The sequence below is a fragment of the Anomaloglossus baeobatrachus genome, chromosome 9 (assembly GCF_048569485.1).
Source record: "Anomaloglossus baeobatrachus isolate aAnoBae1 chromosome 9, aAnoBae1.hap1, whole genome shotgun sequence".
NCBI classification, from domain to species: domain Eukaryota; kingdom Metazoa; phylum Chordata; class Amphibia; order Anura; family Aromobatidae; genus Anomaloglossus; species Anomaloglossus baeobatrachus.
In genome coordinates, this window is record NC_134361.1 from 173,525,448 (window position 1) to 173,548,396 (window position 22,949).

At 46.9% G+C, this 22,949-nt stretch overlaps 1 protein-coding gene across 2 annotated transcripts in view; it reads right to left on the minus strand.

Moving 5' to 3' along the window:
• Positions 1-22,949, minus strand: part of HDAC8 (histone deacetylase 8) — a 90,975-nt gene that overhangs the window by 11,831 nt on the left and 56,195 nt on the right. For both annotated transcript variants that reach the window (XM_075324053.1, XM_075324054.1), the window contains one exon: positions 13,220-13,328. In XM_075324053.1, coding sequence (XP_075180168.1) covers positions 13,220-13,328 — 109 coding nt within the window. The remainder of the gene's footprint in view (positions 1-13,219; positions 13,329-22,949) is intronic.

Genomic DNA, 22,949 nt, shown 5'->3' on the forward strand with positions numbered 1-22,949 from the left:
CTGAACAAGGTGGACGATTTGGAGAACCGCTCCAGTAGAAGCAATCTGCGCCTGGTGGGGGTCCCGGAGAGGGCAGAAGGGAATGACTCCCTGGGCTTTTTTGAAAAATGGCTAATGGACACCTTTGGCAAAGATGTTTTATCTCCATTCTTTACTATTGAGAGAGCGCACAGGGTCCCTACACGTACCCCCCCCGCCAGGAGCACCCCCACGTCCTATCTTGCTCAAACGTCTGCATTTTAAAGACAGGGATGCTATTCTGCGCAGATCCAGAGATATTAAGGAGCTTGCTATTAATGGGAGGAAGATCTTTATTTTCCCTGATTTTTCCATGGAGGTACAATGTAAAAGGGCACAATTTATTGAGATTAAACAACGCCTGCGCGGATTACAAGTGCCATACTCCATGATGTATCCTGCTAGACTGCGGTAAATGGAGAAACTCACTTTTCTGATACGGCGGGAGCGGCGCTGTCTTGGCTGGATATTAATGAGAGGTCCATGAGGAGGAAGGATACTTGAAGATCACCCTTTCTACCACCAGGTGCTGCTGTTTCTTTTTGTCTGAGATGCTATGCTGGTATAATTACTACTGATCATTTCATTTTGGATCCAGGGCGGGAGATGACCGGTTCACTGTGGACACTCGTTACGGGAAAAAGCTGTGGACCCTTCTCCCTGCATGGACTCTGGGCGCGTTTTCTAGCCCTGATTCTCTCTGAGAGAAATGTGCAAGTTACACTTGTTTTTGAGGGCGGGGGCGCTGTACACTGGTGTGCAGGGCTCTATTTCCATCCTTGTTTTTTCGTTTTACTGTTGTATTTTGCAATATGTGGGGTGTGGTGTACCTCAGTCGTGTCGCTCAAGCTAATGCTAACAGGAATTGGTGGAGATTGCCTCTCTCCCCCAGGAATGGAGTATGCTCCGATTTATTATTTTTTAACCTGCTCTTATGGCGACATCACTTAATATTGTAGCGTGGAATGTTAGGGGGCTCAGGGATGCGAATAAGAGGTGTGCTATATTTACTCATTTGCAAAAGTTTCTCCCGGCTATTTATCTGAGACCCACATGGTAAGAGATAATGTTCATTGGTTGAGGAAGGGATGGATCACACATGAATATCATTCCACATACTCGACCCATGCACGGGGTGTCAGTGTGTTGGTGCACAAATCCATCCCGTTCTCATGTACCAAATCAGTGGTTGACCCTGGGGGCAGAATTGTTTGTTTACTTTGCATGCTGTATGGTATACAATTTATTCTGGTTGCAGTATACATCCCTCTACCATACTCAGTCGAACCAGTAAAAAGAATCTTGTCTGTTTTAGACTCCTTCCCCCTGCGCCGACTCTTTTGATAGGAGATTTTAAACACATATTTACATCCTTATCTAGATAAGCTACATTCGGGGAACATATCAGAGGACGCAGCCTCAACTTCATTTGCTAGAATGCTGACAGAGCTGGGTTTGGTAGACCTTTGGCGCGTCCAAAACCCCACATCCAAACAGTTTTCCTGCTACTCTAGCTCCCACCACACTATGTCACGGATAGACCTGGCTATTGGGAACACACTTATGACCTCATATGTACAAACGGTGGCCTATCTACCTATAAGCGTATCTGATCACTCACCACTCCATGTTACACTTTCATGGGGAAACCCCCTCACCCTGTCTAGGCCTATCTGGAAACTTAATCCCTTCTGGATCCAGCTTATAGGGGGATCTTTACATGATACTATTTTAGAATATTTCCAACTTAATGAGTGCTCCGCACCATCACATATAGTCTGGGACTCTATGAAAGCCGTGGTGAGGTGTATCTATATCAGAGAAATATGCATACGTAAAAACCAAAACAGACGCTACACCCAAAGTCTGATTCAGGAAGTATCTGTTGCGGAGGCTGCGGTGGTGCTCAACCCGACAGAGGAAACGAAAAACACTCTAGAGAAGGCACAAACGTCACTCAGGGAAAATCTCATGTCGGCGGCAGCAAATAAACGTTACTTCCTCAAGCAGAAATATTTCATAGAGGGGGAGGGAGTAGCGCACCTACTAGCCACGGTCATTAGGGCACAGGAAGGATCTTCATATATAAATAGGATGAAGACGGAGTCGGGTGATCTTGTAACGGAAAGTGAGGATATAGTGAGGGAGATAAAGAGGTATTATATACGCCTATACACATCAGACTGTGACCTTACGGAGACTGAGATTGAGCAATATTTGGATGCTCTCTCTCCCCACACTGGCCGACGAAGTAAGGGATTTGTGGGATCGAGACATCCTGTTGGAAGAATTGGAGGAAGCGCTTGGCCAGACGCAAAATGAAAAAGCTCCGGGAACGGATGGCTTGCCTGGCAAGTTTTATAAAACTCAAGGATTAAATAAGCTTTGTAATAGATCTTATCAGAGAAATCTGCTTCTTTCTCTGCCAGGACTGATCTTTCACTATGTCTTCAATGTACATCGTTTTAGGCTATGCGCGCACTAGAAAAGTGATTTTTCTCAAGAAAATTTCTTGAGAAACTTCTGGGAGTTGAAGACTACCGCACCTGCGTTAAAAAAACGCACCTAATCCGCGGGAAAAACGCATGCGTTTTTGCTGCGGTTTTTCCGCAGGTTGGTCCCTGCGTTTTTTTTATGCTGTAACTACTGCAATAAATAAAATAGATAGATAATCAATAGACAGATAATGGATAGAGGGAAAGATGGATAGATAGATGAATAGATAGATAGATAATAGATAGATAGATAGATGAGAAAGACCCTGCATATTCTAACCTGGCACCCTTTAGTGACTTTCATGTGGCACTAAAGGGTGCCTAGCCTTGTATTTACCCATAAAATAAATAAATAATTAAAAAAAAAAAAACACGTGAGGTCCCCCCATCTTTTGTAGCCAGCTAGGGTAAAGCAGACGGCTGCAGCCTGCAAACCACCGTTGGCAGCTTCACCTTTGCTGGTAATCCAAAACAGAGGGCACCCCACGCTGTTATTTTACATTAAATAAATAATTTAAAACAAAAAACATGGGGTCCCCCCAAATTGGATCACCAGCGGACAGCTGTGGTCTGATATTCTCAGACTAGGGAGGTCCACTGTTATTGGACACTCCCCAGTCTAAAAATAGCAGGCCGCAGCCGTCCCAGAAGTGGCGCATCCATTAGACGTGCCAATCCTGGCGCTTTGCCCCAACTCATCCCGTTGCCCTGGTGCGTTGGCAAACGAGGTAATATATGGGGTTGATGCCAGATGTGTAATGTCACCTGGCATCAAGCCCTGGGGTTCGTAATGTCACGTGTCTATCAGATACCTGACATCACCAACCCAGTCAGTAAGAAATAAAAAATAGACAACAAAAAAAGTTTTATTTGAAAAAACACTCCCCACATAGCTTCTTTCACCAATTTATTGAAAAGAACAATCAATTCCACGTCCGGCGTAATCCAATAAGGGGGGGTCCCACGGCGATCCATACCATAGTCACTGTCCCATTCAATGAAGAACAGAAGGTTCCCCATTGGCTGGGAGAGCAACGCAGTGACCTGAGCTAACATCAATAGCCCAGGTCACTGCAGGGGATGCCGAGCGCTGCTGTCAGGAGGATAGATGAGATCATTACCTGCTGTGATGATCTCCTGTAGTCCTGCCATCAGCGCTGTCACTGCCTTCTATGCCCGCCGCGTTGTCAGCAGTATCGCGAGAGCCCGTGACGTCACCGCTAGTGGCAGTCTCGGGCCGCTCGCGAGACGGGCATAGACAGCAGTGACGTCAGGAGGCAGGAGATCGTCACAGCAGGTAATGATCTCATCTCACCTCCTGACAGCAGCGCTCGGCATCCCCGCGGCTGCACACACTGCTGAGTGTCAGTGTCTGCCTGCGCTGCAGCGTGACAAGCCGCTGACACTGCGGCCAGACACTGTCACACTGCGGGCAGACACTGACACTGCTGTGCGTCCAGCAGTGGGGCTGCAGCGGGACACAGACTGCATGGGCACCCGCCGGACGTCACACGGAAGCGCTTCTGTGCGGCGTCCAGGGAGTGTGACGTCTATGTTTACTCTGCTCCGCATCCTCTTCCTGGCATAATGACATCCCTCCCTGCAAAACCGCAGGGAGCGATGAGCATTACCGCAGGTAAATCGCGGCTATACCGGGAGTATACCGCACATCATTTGCTACCTGCGGTATACCCCCGGAATTTCGCGATTACATTACAGTGAATGAAGTGAAATTCCGCAGGTATTGCGCAGGCACCTGCGGAAAATAATGGACATGCTTATTTTCTCAAGAAAGTTTCTTGAGAAAATTCTCTCAAGAAATTTTTCTTGAGAAAAATCCGCAGTGTGCGCACAGCTAATTTTTGTTCCCATAGGTTTTGCTGGGGAATGCCTGCAGAAAGATTTCAAACCTTTCTCAAGAAATTTCCGCGGGTAAATCCGCGGGTAAAACGGCCTAGTGCGCACATAGCCTTACACATTAAAAATAACAGATGGCAGTTGGTGCTTATAAGATACTATGGAGAATGACGAGGTGTGAGGAACCAAAGGCAGAAACAAATATTCTGCTGCAAGTTCTTCTGAAATGGAAATTACATTTTAAATACATTTCTTATATGAAAACTTAGCTCCAAACTCAGTAAACTGCTGTCAAAGAATACCCCTTTATAGATTATTCTGAAGAGACTAAACTATTCATTTCTTTGTATGGCTTTTCAACAAACTTTTTTATGTCATTAGATTAGAGGTATACTCCTGGGAGATAAAGAAGTATGCTAATTGCCATGACATCAAACTATAAAGAGAACATGAAAAGTGCCGATTATAACCCTGACTGCACCAGAACTTCAATGTGATTCAATGTGATTCTAGAGCTGCTCCCTGGTGCTCCCCCCTCCCTTCTGGGACGTCACATCACAGATCAGGGGATGTGGTCTGCTCCCGGCTTCTAGTAGTAGCCAGTCCCCTAACAACATCTCCTTCCCCTACAGTCCAAGATCAGGGGAGGTGGCCTTCTCCTGGCTCCTAGTGGCAGCTAGTCCCCTAACAACATCTCCTTTCCCTTCAGTCCAAGATCAGGGGAGGTGGTCTGCTCCCGGGCTTCTAATAGCAGCCAGTCCCCTAACTACACCTCCTTCCGTTACAGTCCAAGATTAGGGCAAGTGGCCTGCTCCCAGCTTCTAATGGAAGCCAGTCCCCTAACAACATCTCCTTCCCCCTACAGTCCAAGATCAGGGGACATGTCCTGCTCCCGGCTTCTAGTAGCAGTAAACCCCCTGATAACATCATCTTCCCATCAGTCTGAGATCAGAGGATGTGATCAGCCCCTGCCAAACAGCAGTGAGTCTATTTATGCTCTACTTGTTCTTCCCCTCTCCTCTGGAGCTTTGAATGTACACCTTCTGTATGACTGTCTACGCTACTGAGAAGGCTGTAATGAAGCTGTAAATTCATGCTGCGATCCACTGCTGTATAAGCCATGTCCAGATCAGATCAAATAAAAATTGTGGGTAAAAAGCACAATAGGGTGGGGCGTGGCCTGGACCTCCTGTAGGGAGGAAGCAGCACAAGAGAGCTCCTGCCTGGATCCACTCAAAATCCTGAATACCAGCCCTGTTAATAGGCATAACTAACCTGGAAGGCTGCAATATTCACCCAGGCATCTGGCGAGGGGAGGATACTAGCAGAATGCCAATCCGTATCAACAAGAAAGATAAAGATAAAGACGCACAGGAATGTGTCCCTGCAGTGGCCAAGATGGCTCCAGTAAAAACCAGGCCCTCCTGTAGTACAGCAGTGGGGGCTGCCAGCAGACTGGAGAGATATGCCAGAGTGGTTCCTGTTCCTGATCTGTCTTCTGGTGAGAAATCTGTGAGAGACACTGAACATAATGTGGAGGATCCAGTGAGTAATTTGAGCCCTGTTTGTTCAGTAGCTCAGCAAATACAGAGGCTGGGGCCTGTGATTGAAGGTGGGGGAGGGAGAGATATGGAGCAGCCTGCTGAAGCTGAACCCACACTGGGAGAAATCCTGGCAGCAGTTAACACTCGCAATACCACACTGGCCACTTTAAGAAACCAAATGGAAACTGTCACTCGGGACATAGCCTGTATCAAACATCAGCTGCGGGGGGTGACTACCAGAGTGGGGGAGCTGGAAGAACGTGTGAGTGCAGTGGAGGATAAATTGCCACCAATGACACGGGAGCTGGGAAAAGCCACGCAAAATATAACAACACTGCTGAACAAGGTGGACGATTTGGAGAACCGCTCCAGTAGAAGCAATCTGCGCCTGGTGGGGGTCCCGGAGAGGGCAGAAGGGAATGACTCCCTGGGCTTTTTTGAAAAATGGCTAATGGACACCTTTGGCAAAGATGTTTTATCTCCATTCTTTACTATTGAGAGAGCGCACAGGGTCCCTACACGTACCCCCCCCGCCAGGAGCACCCCCACGTCCTATCTTGCTCAAACGTCTGCATTTTAAAGACAGGGATGCTATTCTGCGCAGATCCAGAGATATTAAGGAGCTTGCTATTAATGGGAGGAAGATCTTTATTTTCCCTGATTTTTCCATGGAGGTACAATGTAAAAGGGCACAATTTATTGAGATTAAACAACGCCTGCGCGGATTACAAGTGCCATACTCCATGATGTATCCTGCTAGACTGCGGTAAATGGAGAAACTCACTTTTCTGATACGGCGGGAGCGGCGCTGTCTTGGCTGGATATTAATGAGAGGTCCATGAGGAGGAAGGATACTTGAAGATCACCCTTTCTACCACCAGGTGCTGCTGTTTCTTTTTGTCTGAGATGCTATGCTGGTATAATTACTACTGATCATTTCATTTTGGATCCAGGGCGGGAGATGACCGGTTCACTGTGGACACTCGTTACGGGAAAAAGCTGTGGACCCTTCTCCCTGCATGGACTCTGGGCGCGTTTTCTAGCCCTGATTCTCTCTGAGAGAAATGTGCAAGTTACACTTGTTTTTGAGGGCGGGGGCGCTGTACACTGGTGTGCAGGGCTCTATTTCCATCCTTGTTTTTTCGTTTTACTGTTGTATTTTGCAATATGTGGGGTGTGGTGTACCTCAGTCGTGTCGCTCAAGCTAATGCTAACAGGAATTGGTGGAGATTGCCTCTCTCCCCCAGGAATGGAGTATGCTCCGATTTATTATTTTTTAACCTGCTCTTATGGCGACATCACTTAATATTGTAGCGTGGAATGTTAGGGGGCTCAGGGATGCGAATAAGAGGTGTGCTATATTTACTCATTTGCAAAAGTTTCTCCCGGCTATTTATCTGAGACCCACATGGTAAGAGATAATGTTCATTGGTTGAGGAAGGGATGGATCACACATGAATATCATTCCACATACTCGACCCATGCACGGGGTGTCAGTGTGTTGGTGCACAAATCCATCCCGTTCTCATGTACCAAATCAGTGGTTGACCCTGGGGGCAGAATTGTTTGTTTACTTTGCATGCTGTATGGTATACAATTTATTCTGGTTGCAGTATACATCCCTCTACCATACTCAGTCGAACCAGTAAAAAGAATCTTGTCTGTTTTAGACTCCTTCCCCCTGCGCCGACTCTTTTGATAGGAGATTTTAAACACATATTTACATCCTTATCTAGATAAGCTACATTCGGGGAACATATCAGAGGACGCAGCCTCAACTTCATTTGCTAGAATGCTGACAGAGCTGGGTTTGGTAGACCTTTGGCGCGTCCAAAACCCCACATCCAAACAGTTTTCCTGCTACTCTAGCTCCCACCACACTATGTCACGGATAGACCTGGCTATTGGGAACACACTTATGACCTCATATGTACAAACGGTGGCCTATCTACCTATAAGCGTATCTGATCACTCACCACTCCATGTTACACTTTCATGGGGAAACCCCCTCACCCTGTCTAGGCCTATCTGGAAACTTAATCCCTTCTGGATCCAGCTTATAGGGGGATCTTTACATGATACTATTTTAGAATATTTCCAACTTAATGAGTGCTCCGCACCATCACATATAGTCTGGGACTCTATGAAAGCCGTGGTGAGGTGTATCTATATCAGAGAAATATGCATACGTAAAAACCAAAACAGACGCTACACCCAAAGTCTGATTCAGGAAGTATCTGTTGCGGAGGCTGCGGTGGTGCTCAACCCGACAGAGGAAACGAAAAACACTCTAGAGAAGGCACAAACGTCACTCAGGGAAAATCTCATGTCGGCGGCAGCAAATAAACGTTACTTCCTCAAGCAGAAATATTTCATAGAGGGGGAGGGAGTAGCGCACCTACTAGCCACGGTCATTAGGGCACAGGAAGGATCTTCATATATAAATAGGATGAAGACGGAGTCGGGTGATCTTGTAACGGAAAGTGAGGATATAGTGAGGGAGATAAAGAGGTATTATATACGCCTATACACATCAGACTGTGACCTTACGGAGACTGAGATTGAGCAATATTTGGATGCTCTCTCTCCCCACACTGGCCGACGAAGTAAGGGATTTGTGGGATCGAGACATCCTGTTGGAAGAATTGGAGGAAGCGCTTGGCCAGACGCAAAATGAAAAAGCTCCGGGAACGGATGGCTTGCCTGGCAAGTTTTATAAAACTTATGCACCCTTACTACTACCTAAACTACTTAAAGTATTTGAAGAGGCTGAAAGGCAGAGGGTCCTCCCGCCCTCTATGAGGGAAGCTTTAATAGTCTTAATATTAACACCTGGAAAAGATCCAGAGATCTCGGATTCGTACCGCCCAATCTCTCTACTACCAACAGATGTTAAATTACTGGCCAAGGTGCTCACCAACAGGATGTCCCGAGTCATCTCATCTATTATACAGAATGATCAAACAGGATTTATTCCATGTAGAGCCACATCTATGAATCTTAGAAAATTATACTTAGGGATTCAGCATAGTTCTGAGAAGCCAGGGGAAAGGGCAATTTTGTCCTTAGACGCCGCTAAGGCGTTCGATAGCTTAGAATGGGGGTATTTGTGGGCAGTACTTCGGAAAATGGGTTTTGGACACATATTTATAAATTGAGTGAAGCTGCTATATGACTCACCGGTGGCGAAGGTTAGGGCTAATGGCAGGGTCTCTGAGTCTTTTCCTCTTGGAAGAGGTACTAGACATGGGTGCCCGCTCTCGCCCTTGCTATTTGCTACTGCAGTAGAGCCATTGGCAGTTGCAATACGGAAGTCCAGGGAGATAACGGGATTTAGGTGCGGAGCAGAAAATATCATTATATGCGAATGACCTACTTTTATATTTAGACAGGGTACATTCGTCGATTTTGCCGGCAATGGATATCATTCAAGAATTTGGGCGGAGGTCTGGCCTTTGGATTAATTGGTCCAAATCGGCTTTAATGCCGATAGACCCTCTCCCGGTGGACTTGCAGATACCGGTTCCTGTGGTCCGAGAGTTTAAGTATCTGGGAGTAACTGTTAGATCAAATACGAAGGATTTCCAGGCCCTAAATCTGGAACCCCTGTTGCAGCGGTTCAGAGCAAAGGTACACACCTGGTGTCGCTTGCCGCTATCAAATATCGGTAGATCCAACTTAATCAAAATGGTAATGATGCCACAATTACTATATCTTATACATAATTCTCCAGTGTGGATACGTAGGGACTTTTTTGCAAAAATTAACACATTATTCCGTGAACTTATCTGGAAGAAAAAACAGGCTAGGATTCGACTGGAAGTGCTACAGCGGGGAAAGGAGGAGGGAGGACTGGCGGTACCAAACCCATATATATACTGTATAGCCTCCCAGATGCAACATCTTAGGGGTTGGGGCAAAGAAGGAGCGTATGATAATAGTGGTGATATAGTGAGAGAGGGATCGGTATGGAAATATCCGGGTTGCCAGTTGGATGTGAGACAAAGACAGATAAATGGGGCACGATATCCCACGTTGGCTATGATATTTCGGGTATGGGACAGAGGTAAGTTTCTTTTGAAGATAAATGGGCCTACGGAGTTCTGGCCACTGTGGCGGAACCCGGATTTGCCATAAATTAAAAAAATTTGTGGGGTTCAGAGGATGGAAAGATAAAGGGATCCATTTAGTGTCACAAGTACTACAAAATAATATTCTTAAGAGTTTTGAGCAATTGAGAACGGAGTTTCACCTTCCGCATGTCTTCTTTTATCAGTATTTACAGCTGAGGCACGCACTAGAAAGACAGGGGAGGACAAATCCGGTGACAGTGACACATAATCAAACATTACATATGCTGCTTACATATGAGTCCTCTAAAGGCCTTATTTAGGAACTATACAAAAGATTACTACCTGCCCATCTGGCGACATACCCACTGACTGTTAAAAGTAAATGGGAACGGGACGTTGGTCCCCTGACGGAAGGCCAGTGGTCCGACATTCTAGAACAGGTCCCTAAACTGGCGGTCTCTGAGTGCCAAAAGCTTTCTCAAATATATCTCATCCACAGGGTATATAAAACTCCCAGCCTATTATTCAAGATGGGACTTAGACCAAATGCACAATGTGTTAGGTGTGGACAGGATGATGCCCATTTGATGCATGTTATGTGGGAGTGTGGACACATTGGTGATTTCTGGAAACAAACCCTGGGACTCATAGAGCAAATATATCATATCACAATACAACCGTCGCCTCGTTTATGTTTGTTGAGTCTGTGCGAGGGAGGAGTAGACCCGGACTCTCCAACAGCCCTGGGAATAGCCCGTATCCTGTATCAAGCTAGGAAGATACTGGCACACCATTGGTTAGATCCTCTACCACCAACGTTACCAGAGCTTAAAAATAAATTAAATAACGTCATTAGATTGGAAAGGGGAGTTTATTTAAAAAGAAAAACACTGAGAAAGTTTTACAAAATCTGGCAGCCATGGATGGAGTGGCCGGGTCTCCCCTCTGGGGCACTAGTGCAGGATGCAATGCTGGACCAGTTACTGTTGTGCTTGCAGTGAATGGAACGTTTGGAGAGTAAAAGTTAAAACTAGTGTTTTACGTGGCGAAGTGGACTTTGAGCGGCGCTGTGGGAGGGGCCGGAAGGGTGCGATTGATGACTAAACGGGGAGAGAGAGGCAAGCGGGTATGGAGATATGATGCGGAGCGACACGGCTGATGGAGGAGACTTTTCTATTAGACTGAGGTATTATTGCATAATTTAAACTTTTGTTTATCTGTGGAGCCATGTTATATGTAGGCTCAAATTATATAACTGATCTAAGAATCCTTTTTTCTTTTATTTTTATATACAGAGGCAGAACCTGATTTATAGACAACATATGTTTTTTCAATGTACGCTTTTACTAGTTATATAAGATGCAATATATTTTCTCTGTATTGATTCTTAGTTGTTTAATAAAAAAGATCTGATTAAAAAAAAAAAAAAAAGCGCAATAGGCAATAGGGTCTTACGCAAGTAACAAATGAAAAGTGATGAGAGCTATGCGCTCACCTTGTTGGATTGTGTAGTAAAAACATAATCAAGCTGCTGCAGAATCCACGCACTCAAATGCAACAGAATAATCATGAACCAAAAAAATATGTGGAACACATCTGCGCTGCTGTAAAATGAAGAAGGTCCAAAGTGCTGAGATAAAATATACGTGGTCTTTATTTCTGGGAGTTTCAAAATGTATCCTCACTTCTTCATCAGGAAATTCATCGGATGTGCACTACCTGGCAGTAACCACTATCAGAAGACGTAACACAGTGGTTCCCAAACTCCAGTCCCTACGAACCCCAACAGGTCATGTTCTCAGGATTTCCTTAATATAGCACAGGTGATGCCTTGATAATGATTCCATCACCTGTTCAATAGTAAGGAAATCCTGAAAACATGACTTGTTGGGGGCCATGAGGACTGGAGTTTGGGAAACACTGACGTAGCAGCTCCAGAACTGAACATTTATGGCCACCTGCTGCTGCCGATGGCACGGGGAACAGCTGATCGGTGGAAGTACTGGATGTCGCTGGTGAGACATGGATGACCTAGCCTAAGGATAGGTCATCAATGTAAAAGTAGTGGACAACCTCTTTAAAGGACCACTCTAATGATTATTTTTTCATTTTCCCCTGTGTTAGCAATCACGTGTGTATGTGTAACGAGTACAAATTGTCTTTTCAGGGAGGAAGGAGACTAACTCTAGTGCCACCTATTGGAAGTAGAAATCCTAAAAATGAATAGTGGCACTTTAACAAGCCTTTTCATATGACTTAAAATTTATGCCAGATCAGAAACTCAATTTGCAGACACGGTGTTTCGGGATGATTGTCCCTCATCAGTGCAAAGTATGGGAACTGGTCTGGCTTTATGAGAAGCTGTAGTGGGGTCTAAGGGGAAATCTTTTCTCCTTGCGGAGACCTGACAAGCTAATTCTGGCTGCCAGTGAGGAGTCTTATAGATGCAATGCTCCTCTGGGAAATATTCAAATTGTGTCTTCAGGGAGGAAGGAGACGAACACTAGCGCCACCTATTGGAAGTAGCAATCCTAAAAGTCAAAAGTGACGCTTTAACAAGCCTTTTCATATGATTTACGATTTATGCCAGATCAAAACCTCAACTTGCAGACACGGTGTTTCGGGATGGTTGCCCCTCGTCAGTGCAAAGTATGAGGTCTAATCTGGTTTTATGAGAAGCTATATCGGGGTCTAAGGCCTTACAGAGACCTGGGCAAATCAATTCTGGCTGCCAGTGAGGAGTCTTATAGCTGTAATGCTCCTCTGGGAAATATCCAAATTGTCCCTTCAGGAAGGAGTACAGTAATTTATTGACAGGTCGCCATCTTCTGTGGCACTCTGGTCCACTTCGGCATCATGTGACTGCATTTATCGCTTGCTAAAACACATAGCCTAGCTTTTGTGGAGCGTAGGTCACTTTCTGTGATTTGGCAGGTCAAAAATGCAGTCATGTAATGCTGAAGTAGTCTGGAGAGTTGCTGAAAACGGCAGAAGACGGAAACCTGTGAGTATATTCTATACACACACAATTGCTACCATAGGCGGAAATAATCAAGCAGCGTGGTCCTGTAATGATGGTTAGGAAAATAGTCAAGGAGCTTCAATATGGATTCATAAGTGAAGACAGATAAGACCGGCAGAATTGCTGCGGCTGCATTAAGATTAAAAAAAAAAAAAAAAAAGTTAGAAAAACAAAACACCTCGTAATAATATAAAGTCCTCTGTGTCTTACCCTTCACAGACTTGGTAATATTTGTCATCCGTGATTCCATCCTCTAAGGGAACATTTACACTATAGTAGCGTCCCTTCCCTAGGCCGATGTCACTTAGATCACCAGTCCCTAAAAAAAAAGAATAAACGTAAACTGTGTGAGAGCAAATAACGGACTAGTATGCACACTTATTATAACATGCCTATTCCGGGCCAACCTTCACATTAACAATAACCGCACATCTCCAGCTCTGGGTATGACATATCTAGGTGGAAAACTTCTAGAACACACCGGATTTCAGGATCTCAGAATGACTGTCTGCTAAGATCAATAAATAAATCTGCACAACTTCATTGTATTCTTCCAAAAAAACATCCCAACCCCTTCACGACCAATGACGGATCTATCAGTCATGGATCGTGTGAGGTAAATCCTCGCCCCCTGCCGTGGGCAGGTCGCGGCGATCTGTGCACATATCAGCTGTTTTCAACAGCTGACATGTGCGCCTGCATGTTACTAGTGGAATCGCCTCCACCCGTAACATTTAACCCCCTTACATCTCGCTGCCCGCCGCCCCAACCGGAAGTCACGTGCTTGATCACATGACTTTTGGTGGTTGCCATGGTAGCACGGGTCATGTGATGACGCCTGTAGGTAACATGAGTCACTTTCTGTTTCACTCGGCCCGAAGCCGAGTGAAGCAGAAAGTGAGCATATCTAATGTTTACAGCTGTGTAGCTGTGATCAGCAGATAGGGCAGAGCGATCAGATTATTGATCTATATAGCCCCCTAGGGGGACTAGTAAAATAAAAAAAAAAAGTTTAATAAAACCCCTAAAAGTTCAAATCACCCCCCTTTTGCCCCATTGAAAATTAAAGGGTTAAAAAAATAAAAAATATACACGTATTTGGTATCGCCGCGTTCAGAAATGCCCGATCTATCAAACTGTAAAATCAATTAATGTTATCAGTAAACAGTGTAGCGGCAAAAAAATTCCAAACGCCAAAATTTCGTTTTTTGGTCGCCGCAAGTTTTGCGCAAAAAAGAGAATTTTGTTACTTACCGTAAATTCTTTTTCTTATAGTTCCGTCATGGGAGACCCAGACCATGGGTGTATAGCTACTGCCTCCGGAGGACACACAAAGTTACTACACTCAAAACGTGTAGCTCCTCCCTCCTAGCATATACACCCCCTGCTAGCCAGTCCTAGCCAGTTTAGTGCAAAAGCTGAAGGAGGACATCCACCCACAAGAAGAGACAGAGTAAAATCCGGAAGAACCGGAACCTCTGTCTACAACAATAACAGCCGGTGAAGACACACGGAACAAGAAACCTGCCAACAGGCAATAGGGAGGGTGCTGGGTCTCCCATGACGGAACTATAAGAAAAAGAATTTACGGTAAGTAACAAAATTCTCTTTTTCTTTATCGTTCCTATGGGAGACCCAGACCATGGGACGTTCAAAAGCAGTCCATGGGTGGGAATAAACAGACAACTGAGAAGCAGGCAAACCCAACTTCACAAATGGGCGACAGACGCCTGAAAGATGCGTCTGCCCAAGCCCGCGTCTGCCAAAGCAAGAGCATGCCTTGGATAGAGCTTCGAAAAAGTATGCAGACTAATTCGAGCTGCAGTCTGACAGACCTACTGAGCCGTAGCCTGGCGTGAAAGCCCAAAAGGCACCGACAGGTCTGATCAAATGTGCTCTAATCCCCGGCGGGGAAGGCACTTGAGTACACTTGTAGGCCTCGGAAATGGCCGACCTAAGCCAACGAACCAGGGTCGGCTTAGATGCCGAGAGACCGCTACGCTGACTAGCAGTCAGTACTAGAGAGAGGTGCACCGCCTAATAACGGCGGTGCGAGACACATAGATCCGGGGCGCCCGCACCAGATCCAGGATATGCAACGCTTCCTCAAAGCGATGAACAGGAGCCGGACAAAAGGAAGGCAGGAAAATTGCCCCGGATAAAGTGGAAGCTGTAACCACCTTAGGGAAAAAAGTCCGGAGTCGGACGGAGACCACCTTGTCTTGATGCAAAAGACCAAAAAAAGGGGGTGACTCAGAGAAAGTGCCGCCAGAACTCCCTGGCGGGAAATTATAGCCACTAGAAAGACTACTTTCTGTGAAATATGAAACAAAGAAACCTCCCTAAGAGGCGCAAAGGGGGGTTTCCGGGAACCGGGAGGACCGGATTAAGGTCCTAGGGCTCCATAGGCCGCCGGAAAGGCGGAATGATGTGAGATGCGCCCTTAAAGGAGCGCACCGGAGCCAGCCGGACGATACGCCGCTGGCACATACTGACAGAGCCGAGACCTGTCCCTTAATGAGGGATAGTCCTAGCTGTAGACCGGACTGTGGAAGGGACAGGAGGGTCGGCAAGGCTAAAAAGGTCCAAGGACACTTTGGAGCTCGAGTCATAGCGGAGATGACTTCAGGAAGGATACCAGAAGTCGCCAAGATCCAGGACTCAATAGCTACGCCGTCAATCTGAGAATCCAGAATTCTGACGGAAAAACGGACCTTTTGAGAAAAGGTCTGGACGGACCGGAAGATGCCATGGCAACCTAACGGACAAAAGGAGCAGGTCAGGGTACCAAGCCTGCCTGGGTCAGTCTGGAGTAAGAGAATGACCCGACGGCCCCCTTTACTGATCTTGCGCAGGACTCTGGGCAAGAGGTAGAGACGAAGCTGGGATCAAACATGAGCCAGTGTGTCTACCGCAAAACCTGAGGATTGTGGACCACGGTAGGACAGCTGAAATAGTCTGCCTCGCAGTTTTGACATCTAGGATGTGGGCTGCGGATACGGTGGACTAGGAGTCCCTTGTCCACTGAAGAATGTTGAGGCGCCAAGATTGCCAGGCGGCTGAGTGTCCCGCCCTGGAAGTCGATGTAGGAAAACGCTGTCACGTTTTCCGACTGGACTCGAATGTGCCTAGCCGCCAACAGATGGTGAAGGCTTAGAGAGCTAGAAAAAGAGCTCTGATTTCCAGCCTATTGATCCAGAGGGCTGATGCGGACAGAGTCCAAGCGCCCTGCGCTCCACGGTGGAGATATACTGCTCCCAAGGCGGAAAGACCAGCACCCTGGTGAGGATCACCCGGGACGGGGCCAGGAAGGAGCGTCCCTGAGACAGAGTGGCCGAAACCACCACTGAAAACGAGCCCCTGGTCAGTGGCAAAGCCACCACCCCGTGGAAGGAGGGAGTTCGCGTGTACAGCGGAAAACATCCAGTCTCAGAGGACGCAGGAGAAACTGGGCAAGGAATCGCTTCCATTGACGCCACCGTCTGACCAGCACCTGTATTTGGTGTCTGATAGAACGACGTCGACCGCCAGCGGAGGGACTACTGATCGACTAAGAGCAGCTTCACAAGAGCCGACAGAGTCTCGAATTGCGTCCCTGAGAACCTCTGGTTCGAAGTCAGAGTGGACTTGAACAGAATGACAAGCCACCCGAATAGGTTAGAGTGGCGAGAGTAAGCGAAGTACTCTGCTAAGAGTCTGCACTGGATGAAGCCCCGAGAAGAAGGCCGTCCAGGGCAAACGATCACTGCCAATCCCTAGGGGTGCAGGACCTTAATCACAGCAGCCCCAATGAGAATACTCGAGGGGCCGTGGCTAACCCCAAGGGAAGAGCCACGAATTGGACCACTCCGATGGCAAAACGTAGTCAACGCTGGTGTGAAACTGCGATTGACCCCTGCCGAAAAGCATCTCTGATGCCGATGGCTGCTAGGGAATCTCCTTGCGTTCTTGATTGATCCGGTGAAAAAAACACACGGAACAAGACCGAGGCTCCATGTGAAAACGCCACACCTGACCATGCTGAAAAAGCTAAAGATCTAGGTCGGAAGGCACCGCCCTCTTCGGGGACTAGAAATAGATTTGAACAAAAATCTCAGAACCGTTCCCAGTCGAGAACCGGTACAATTACTCCATTGGCCTGCAAGAAATGCCACGGCCTGTGAGAAGGCGGCGGCCTTGGAGCCGGGAGGTGACAGAAAAAAATCTGTTTGGCGGGTGGACAGAAATCCATCCTGTAGCCATGGGAGATATGATCCCGCCCCCACTGAACGGAGACGTGGTAGAACCATACGTCGCCAAGTGGAGAGAGCCTGCCACCGACCAAGGAGGTGGTTGGCGTGGCTAGATAGCTCGGAGGAAGCTGACTCCGTGGTAGCATCTCCTGCGGTCTTTTGAAGAAGCAGCTTCAAGCTATTTGGTTCTATGAACCAAGGCCGAGCTAGAGGACGATCAGATGGAGGAACGGAAACCACCAAAACCTCAACTGATTCCTGTCCTAGACAGGTTCCCTGGTGTAGGTTTGTGGCAAGGAAGAACTCTCCCCGCCAAGAGCTTCCTGAATTTCATCCAGTTGGTTCCGAAGAGACTGGTCCCACCAAAGGGGAGCCCAGCAAGGAACCCCTATAGAGGCATCTGCTTTCCATTACCGAAGCCACAGGAGCCTGCGGATAGCGAGGAAAGTAGCCAAGACCACCGCCGTGCAGTGTCCAGCATGGCAGACCTGGCATAGGATGAAAAGACTGAAGTCTGGAAGTTCAGGCAACCGTTTTGGGCATAGAGTCCCTGTGAGGGAATGCATCTCCTCCAGACAAGCAGAGAAGGTACAAAAGAACCGCACTGCCGTAAAGCTGAGGAGAACGAAGCTGCTGCCGCCCCAATACCGACTTGGCCCAAGGACAACCGGGCAGACCGCAAAACCTTAAGTGAGGAGCTATCAGCCACTGACATAACGGTCCGGGCTGAGCCACCTGAGGTGACTGAGCCCACTTATTGACCACCATTGGTGGACAGGGGAAACAGTCCTCAGAATCACGCTTCATGGGAAGCGACTGTCAGAGCGGACCCTGGGCTTGGTCACAGGGGCCTGAAAACTGGAGTGGTTAAGGAACACACTGTGTTCTCCTAGGTAAGGTAACTCCGGCGGATTGGGGTCCAGTACAAAATTAATGTACCGTGGGAGCCCTATAGAGGTGCCGTCAGCCACTGATACAACTATCCGGGCTGAAAGTCTGGACACTGGAGGGGCCACGTTTGGCGAATGAGTACACTCCTTGACCACCTCTGATGGGAGGGGGAAACAGGCCGCAGAACCCCGCTTTGGGGTCTGCAGGACAGGCTGTGAGCTTGGACGCAGCAGGCTGAAAACTGGAGTGGTTAAAGAACACACTCCTCGTCCTGTTAAAGGTATACTGATGCCTTTCTGCCAGCGGGGAATACTCCCCTGATACGGGCGGATGGAGGTCCAGTACAAGTATAATGGACGCAATCCAATCATTCGGCTCTGCGTCACGTACGGACGGATCAATGTACATAAAGTAGCGTCCGAGCCCCTGGAAGAGACATCCTCCTCGTCCAGTGAGTCAGCTCGTAATCGGAGCTGCGGGACGGGGAAGGACAGGGGACCCTGCGTCTCCCTGTCAGGAGGACGGGGTCTGAGCCCAGAAGGAGAGTCCTTTGTGAGCTTTATTGAGCGAGCTGAAGCAGAAAACGCCCTGAGAGGGGAGCTGCATGCTCAGCAGATGCCAGGACAGCCGACCCCTGGAAATAGGATTCCCTCAGGGGTCAGCCACCGAAACCGGAGCAGATGGAGGGGCCACTAATTAGCAATCATTCGGCTCTGCCTCCAAGCTGAGGGGCCACCATGGTTATGAGCTCGGTACAGCCGTACGAGACTACCTGCAGTGCATAATAAAAACAACCTGCAGCCCTGCTCTGTGAGACATGCTGCAGAGGTGGGGGCTCTGTCAAGACTGGCCCCCAGCATATATAAACCGATAAAACAAGCAGCTGCACAACCGGAGGTTGTGGCTGCCAATCGTTTAAACAGACATGTCTGTGCCCCCTGGTCCCTCAGCCCAGGTCCCCACTTGTCACACTGTGGAATCTCTGTGCCTATGCAGGCACAGAGAACGCCGAGAAAATGGCGACCGGAGCGAGGAGAGGGGGCGGGGCCTACTCTTAGAGCGGCAAAAGGATTCCCTCAGTGAGGTAGCCAGGGGAGGGAATCCTTCCTCAATGAGGAGTGTCCCTTCCCATGTGCTGCGCAGCCGCTGGGCGGAGCTACACTGCCTCTCTGCAAGACTGACATGCAGAGACAGTGGAAACCGAAACTAGGCCTCAGGCGAAGCCGGGGCCTAGAGTAAAACATGCGGCCGGCGTGCAGGCACCATCGGCGCGGTTCTCCAGTGAAAACTGGAGAACCGGCCGGAAATGTTAACACCAAACATAAAACACACTCCCCCAATAAATAAACATAAAGGACCCCTGGAAAGACCACTTTCTGTGGTAATAACGTCTCATATACTTAGCTTGAGACGCAGGTTGCCAGGTTCCTGGGGGATGATAGCTCCGTCCAGCAGGGTCCTGCAAAAGGGCTGCGGATGGAGACCGGTCTCCTGCAAAGCAGTGAGAACCGTGTTGGCTCCCACTTCAAGCCAGAGCCCCAGCATGGGATGGTGAAGGAGCGCGGCATGAAAGGGATACAGCCCTGAAATCAACCTTAACAGCACCGCCCAGTGGGGTGAGAAGGGACATGACGGGAGTCCAGACTGGACCCGCTTTTCTTCCAAATCTTTGTCCAAAAGGAAAAATCAAAAATCAAAATCAGAGAATGCATGTGTGTGTGACCTCCTGAAACACAAAGCATTAAACTGGCTAGGACTGGCTAGCAGGGGGTGTATATGCTAGGAGGGAGGAGCTACACGTTTTGAGTGTAGTAACTTTGTGTGTCCTCCGGAGGCAGTAGCTATACACCCATGGTCTGGGTCTCCCATAGGAACGATAAAGAAATACAAATCAAAAAAGTCCGTGGAGCCTCTGTTAGGAGTCTCAACACAGAAACTAGCCAGATATCCCTCCGGGAAGAACCTAGCCAAGGAGGGTCTCTTTATAGGAAACCACCATATGAAGTGGCCCTTTTAGTCAATATCCAACTCTTTGACAAGGGAAATACCAAGGCCAGGTATCCATCCACAGGCAGCTGTTTCGGGGTATTGCCCCTCATCAGTGTGCAGTAGGATTCTGTCCAGGTGGGAGCAATGCCTAGTAGACAAAACAATCACTGATCTCGGGGAGACCAGCCAGAGAAAACAGTGAAATCCTAGGTGCATTGTCCTCTGGGAAATATGCAAATCAAAAAAGTCTGTGGAGCCTCTATTAGGAGTCTCAGCACAGAAACTAGCCAGATATCCCTCCGACTCCACCAAAATGAGCTCCGACTCAGACTCCACAGCCCTGGGTGCAAGTTTGCAGACACCAAACATGTATAGGTTTACTTGTATCTAAGGGGTTAAAAAAAATTCACAAGTTTGTCCAATAAAAGTGGCGCACGTTTTGCGCCATTTTCCGAAACCCGTAGAGTTTTCATTTTTTGGGATCTATAGCTCAGTGACGGCTTATTTTTTGCGTCTTGAGCTGACGTTTACAATGGTACCATTTTTGCGCAGATGGTACGTTTTGATCGCTTGTTATTGCATTTTGGGCTTTGCTTTTTTACAATTAGTTTTTTGTGTTCTAAAGTTGTATTCCAATAAATATATTTTATGTTCTATCCAAATATCTTGATTATTGTATCATAAAAATTATGAAATGTCTGATGTTCACATTGTACTACAATACATTTTTCACTTAAATATAAGCATTATACTAAATATTATTTAGTATGTTTTTGTTGAAAACTGTTTTTTGCCACTTACATAGTGTATTGCATAGTGCTATATATAACACTATGTAATACACTATGTAAGTGGCAAAAAACAGTTTTCAACAAAAACATACTAAATAACATTTGTGCAGTCTATGAATTTGTTGTGAGAAATAGAATTGCTTCCATCAGATCCTCCTTCGCAGATTACCTCAAATCTGACCTAATAATGTTAAGGCTAGAGAACAACCTTTCTACAGTAACTTGAGTTGGAGGTAAAGCCGTAACCACATGGGCAACATCTGTAACAATTTCCGGGTATAAAGGAATTGCCTCATACACAGTCAGTTTTGATGAACGGTTGAATTTTTCTATTTCTTTGAGAGCAAGTGAAAATTTTACTGAAATCTGGTCAATCTGCAGCTATAGGAGACGGAGTGAAATCATTTTGCTTGCGGCAACACTTTGCTGCTCCATGTCATCCAAATACTTGTCAAAGTTAAACTCCTCATCTGATGAGGATGAAGATATGGCAGCAGTAGCACTGTCAGGCTCCAAGTCCTCTTGCACCTGGCAGTCCTGTAGCCACACATCCTAACTGCTTCCTCACTCAAAGCTTCTTTTCCTTTAGTAAGCTGTTGATCATCAAGGAGTATATGATGACTTGGGTCCACAAACAGCTGCCAGAAGAATTTTATTTTCCAATAGCTGTGTCTCTCTCAGTTTCATTGAAGCAGAAATGCCATCTGCGATTAAATCTCCTCTTTGGGACAGGCAAAATAGCAAGTTCTTCCACTCCCTTATGAAAATGCCAGGAGTTAAACCCTCAGCTTGTAATTTTTTTTAGTCACGGTAAATGGGTGATTAAGCAATTCCTTCAATTCAGCCACCTGTGTCCATTGACCTTCATTTAAGGTTACTTGAGGGTTCACCATATCTATGAAAAACGATTTTAGTTCAAGCAATCGCTCAGTCATTAAATAAGTGCTGCCTCACCGAGTGGCTTGATCAACAATTGCCCCTTTCCCAGCACGACTCTTCAAGATGGAATCAATTTTAGGGGTTCTGGCGGCAATAACCAACTTCCTCACTTTTCCAATCAGATTTCCAGCATGTCCGCCCAGTTTCACACATCCGGCTTTTCGCCGGTTTGGCGGATGCGGCGCACGCCAGTACAGTACGATACAGTACAGTGCCAGCGCCACAACCTCCGGGTCACATGCTCCGGTCACATGAAAGCATGTGACCGTCGTTTGTCGCGCTGCCACTGTACTGTACTGGAGTGCGCCGCATCCGCCAAAAAGACTGATGTGTGAAACCGGGGTCCCTCTTGCAGACTCTCTTATTGCCAGCTGCAGCGTGTGCACAACACAGCGCATGTGATGAATATGAAAGTGTTTTGAAGCAGCTTCAACAAGATCATCTAATCCTAAAGTATCATTTGCTGTTCTTCTGTTGTAATATCGGTTTGTTCCTCAGTTACATGAACAGCGCTGTGGCTCCATCTCACACATACTAAATCCTACATTTTCTTCTAGCTGTTGTTCATTACTCTCATTCAGTTTAATTGTACTTACAGTATGTTTGAAGCATTGTCCGTTACAATGGCAAGAACCTGTTCTTTTTTGCGTTCTTAATCTTGCAGAACTTTTTCCACTAAGGCCTGGAGAAACTGGCTGATGTGATGAGCTTTACTATCTTTTACTGCCAGTGTCTTACTAACAATTTCTTTCTTGTCACAAACATATCGAACATTGATGGCAAAATAATTCAGTGAATTGCGGCGGTGACTCTGGCATCCAGCAAAGGCAATGGGTTTCCAGATAGGACATTCAGACACATCGTTTTGTGAGGATCCTCACAAAGAATGAGCATGTCAGTTTGTGTGGCCTTTTTCTAATCTGCTTTTGCTATTGAAAGCATTATCAGCTCAAAAACCTTTCAGGTGATGCGGTTTTTTAAAAAGCTGATCTGCTTTTGCAGCTGAAAAACGTATCCTGAAAAAAAACGCAGCAAAAACGCTGTGTGTGAATGCAGCCTTAGATCAGGAATAGAACAGCCATTTGTAGGACATTTCAT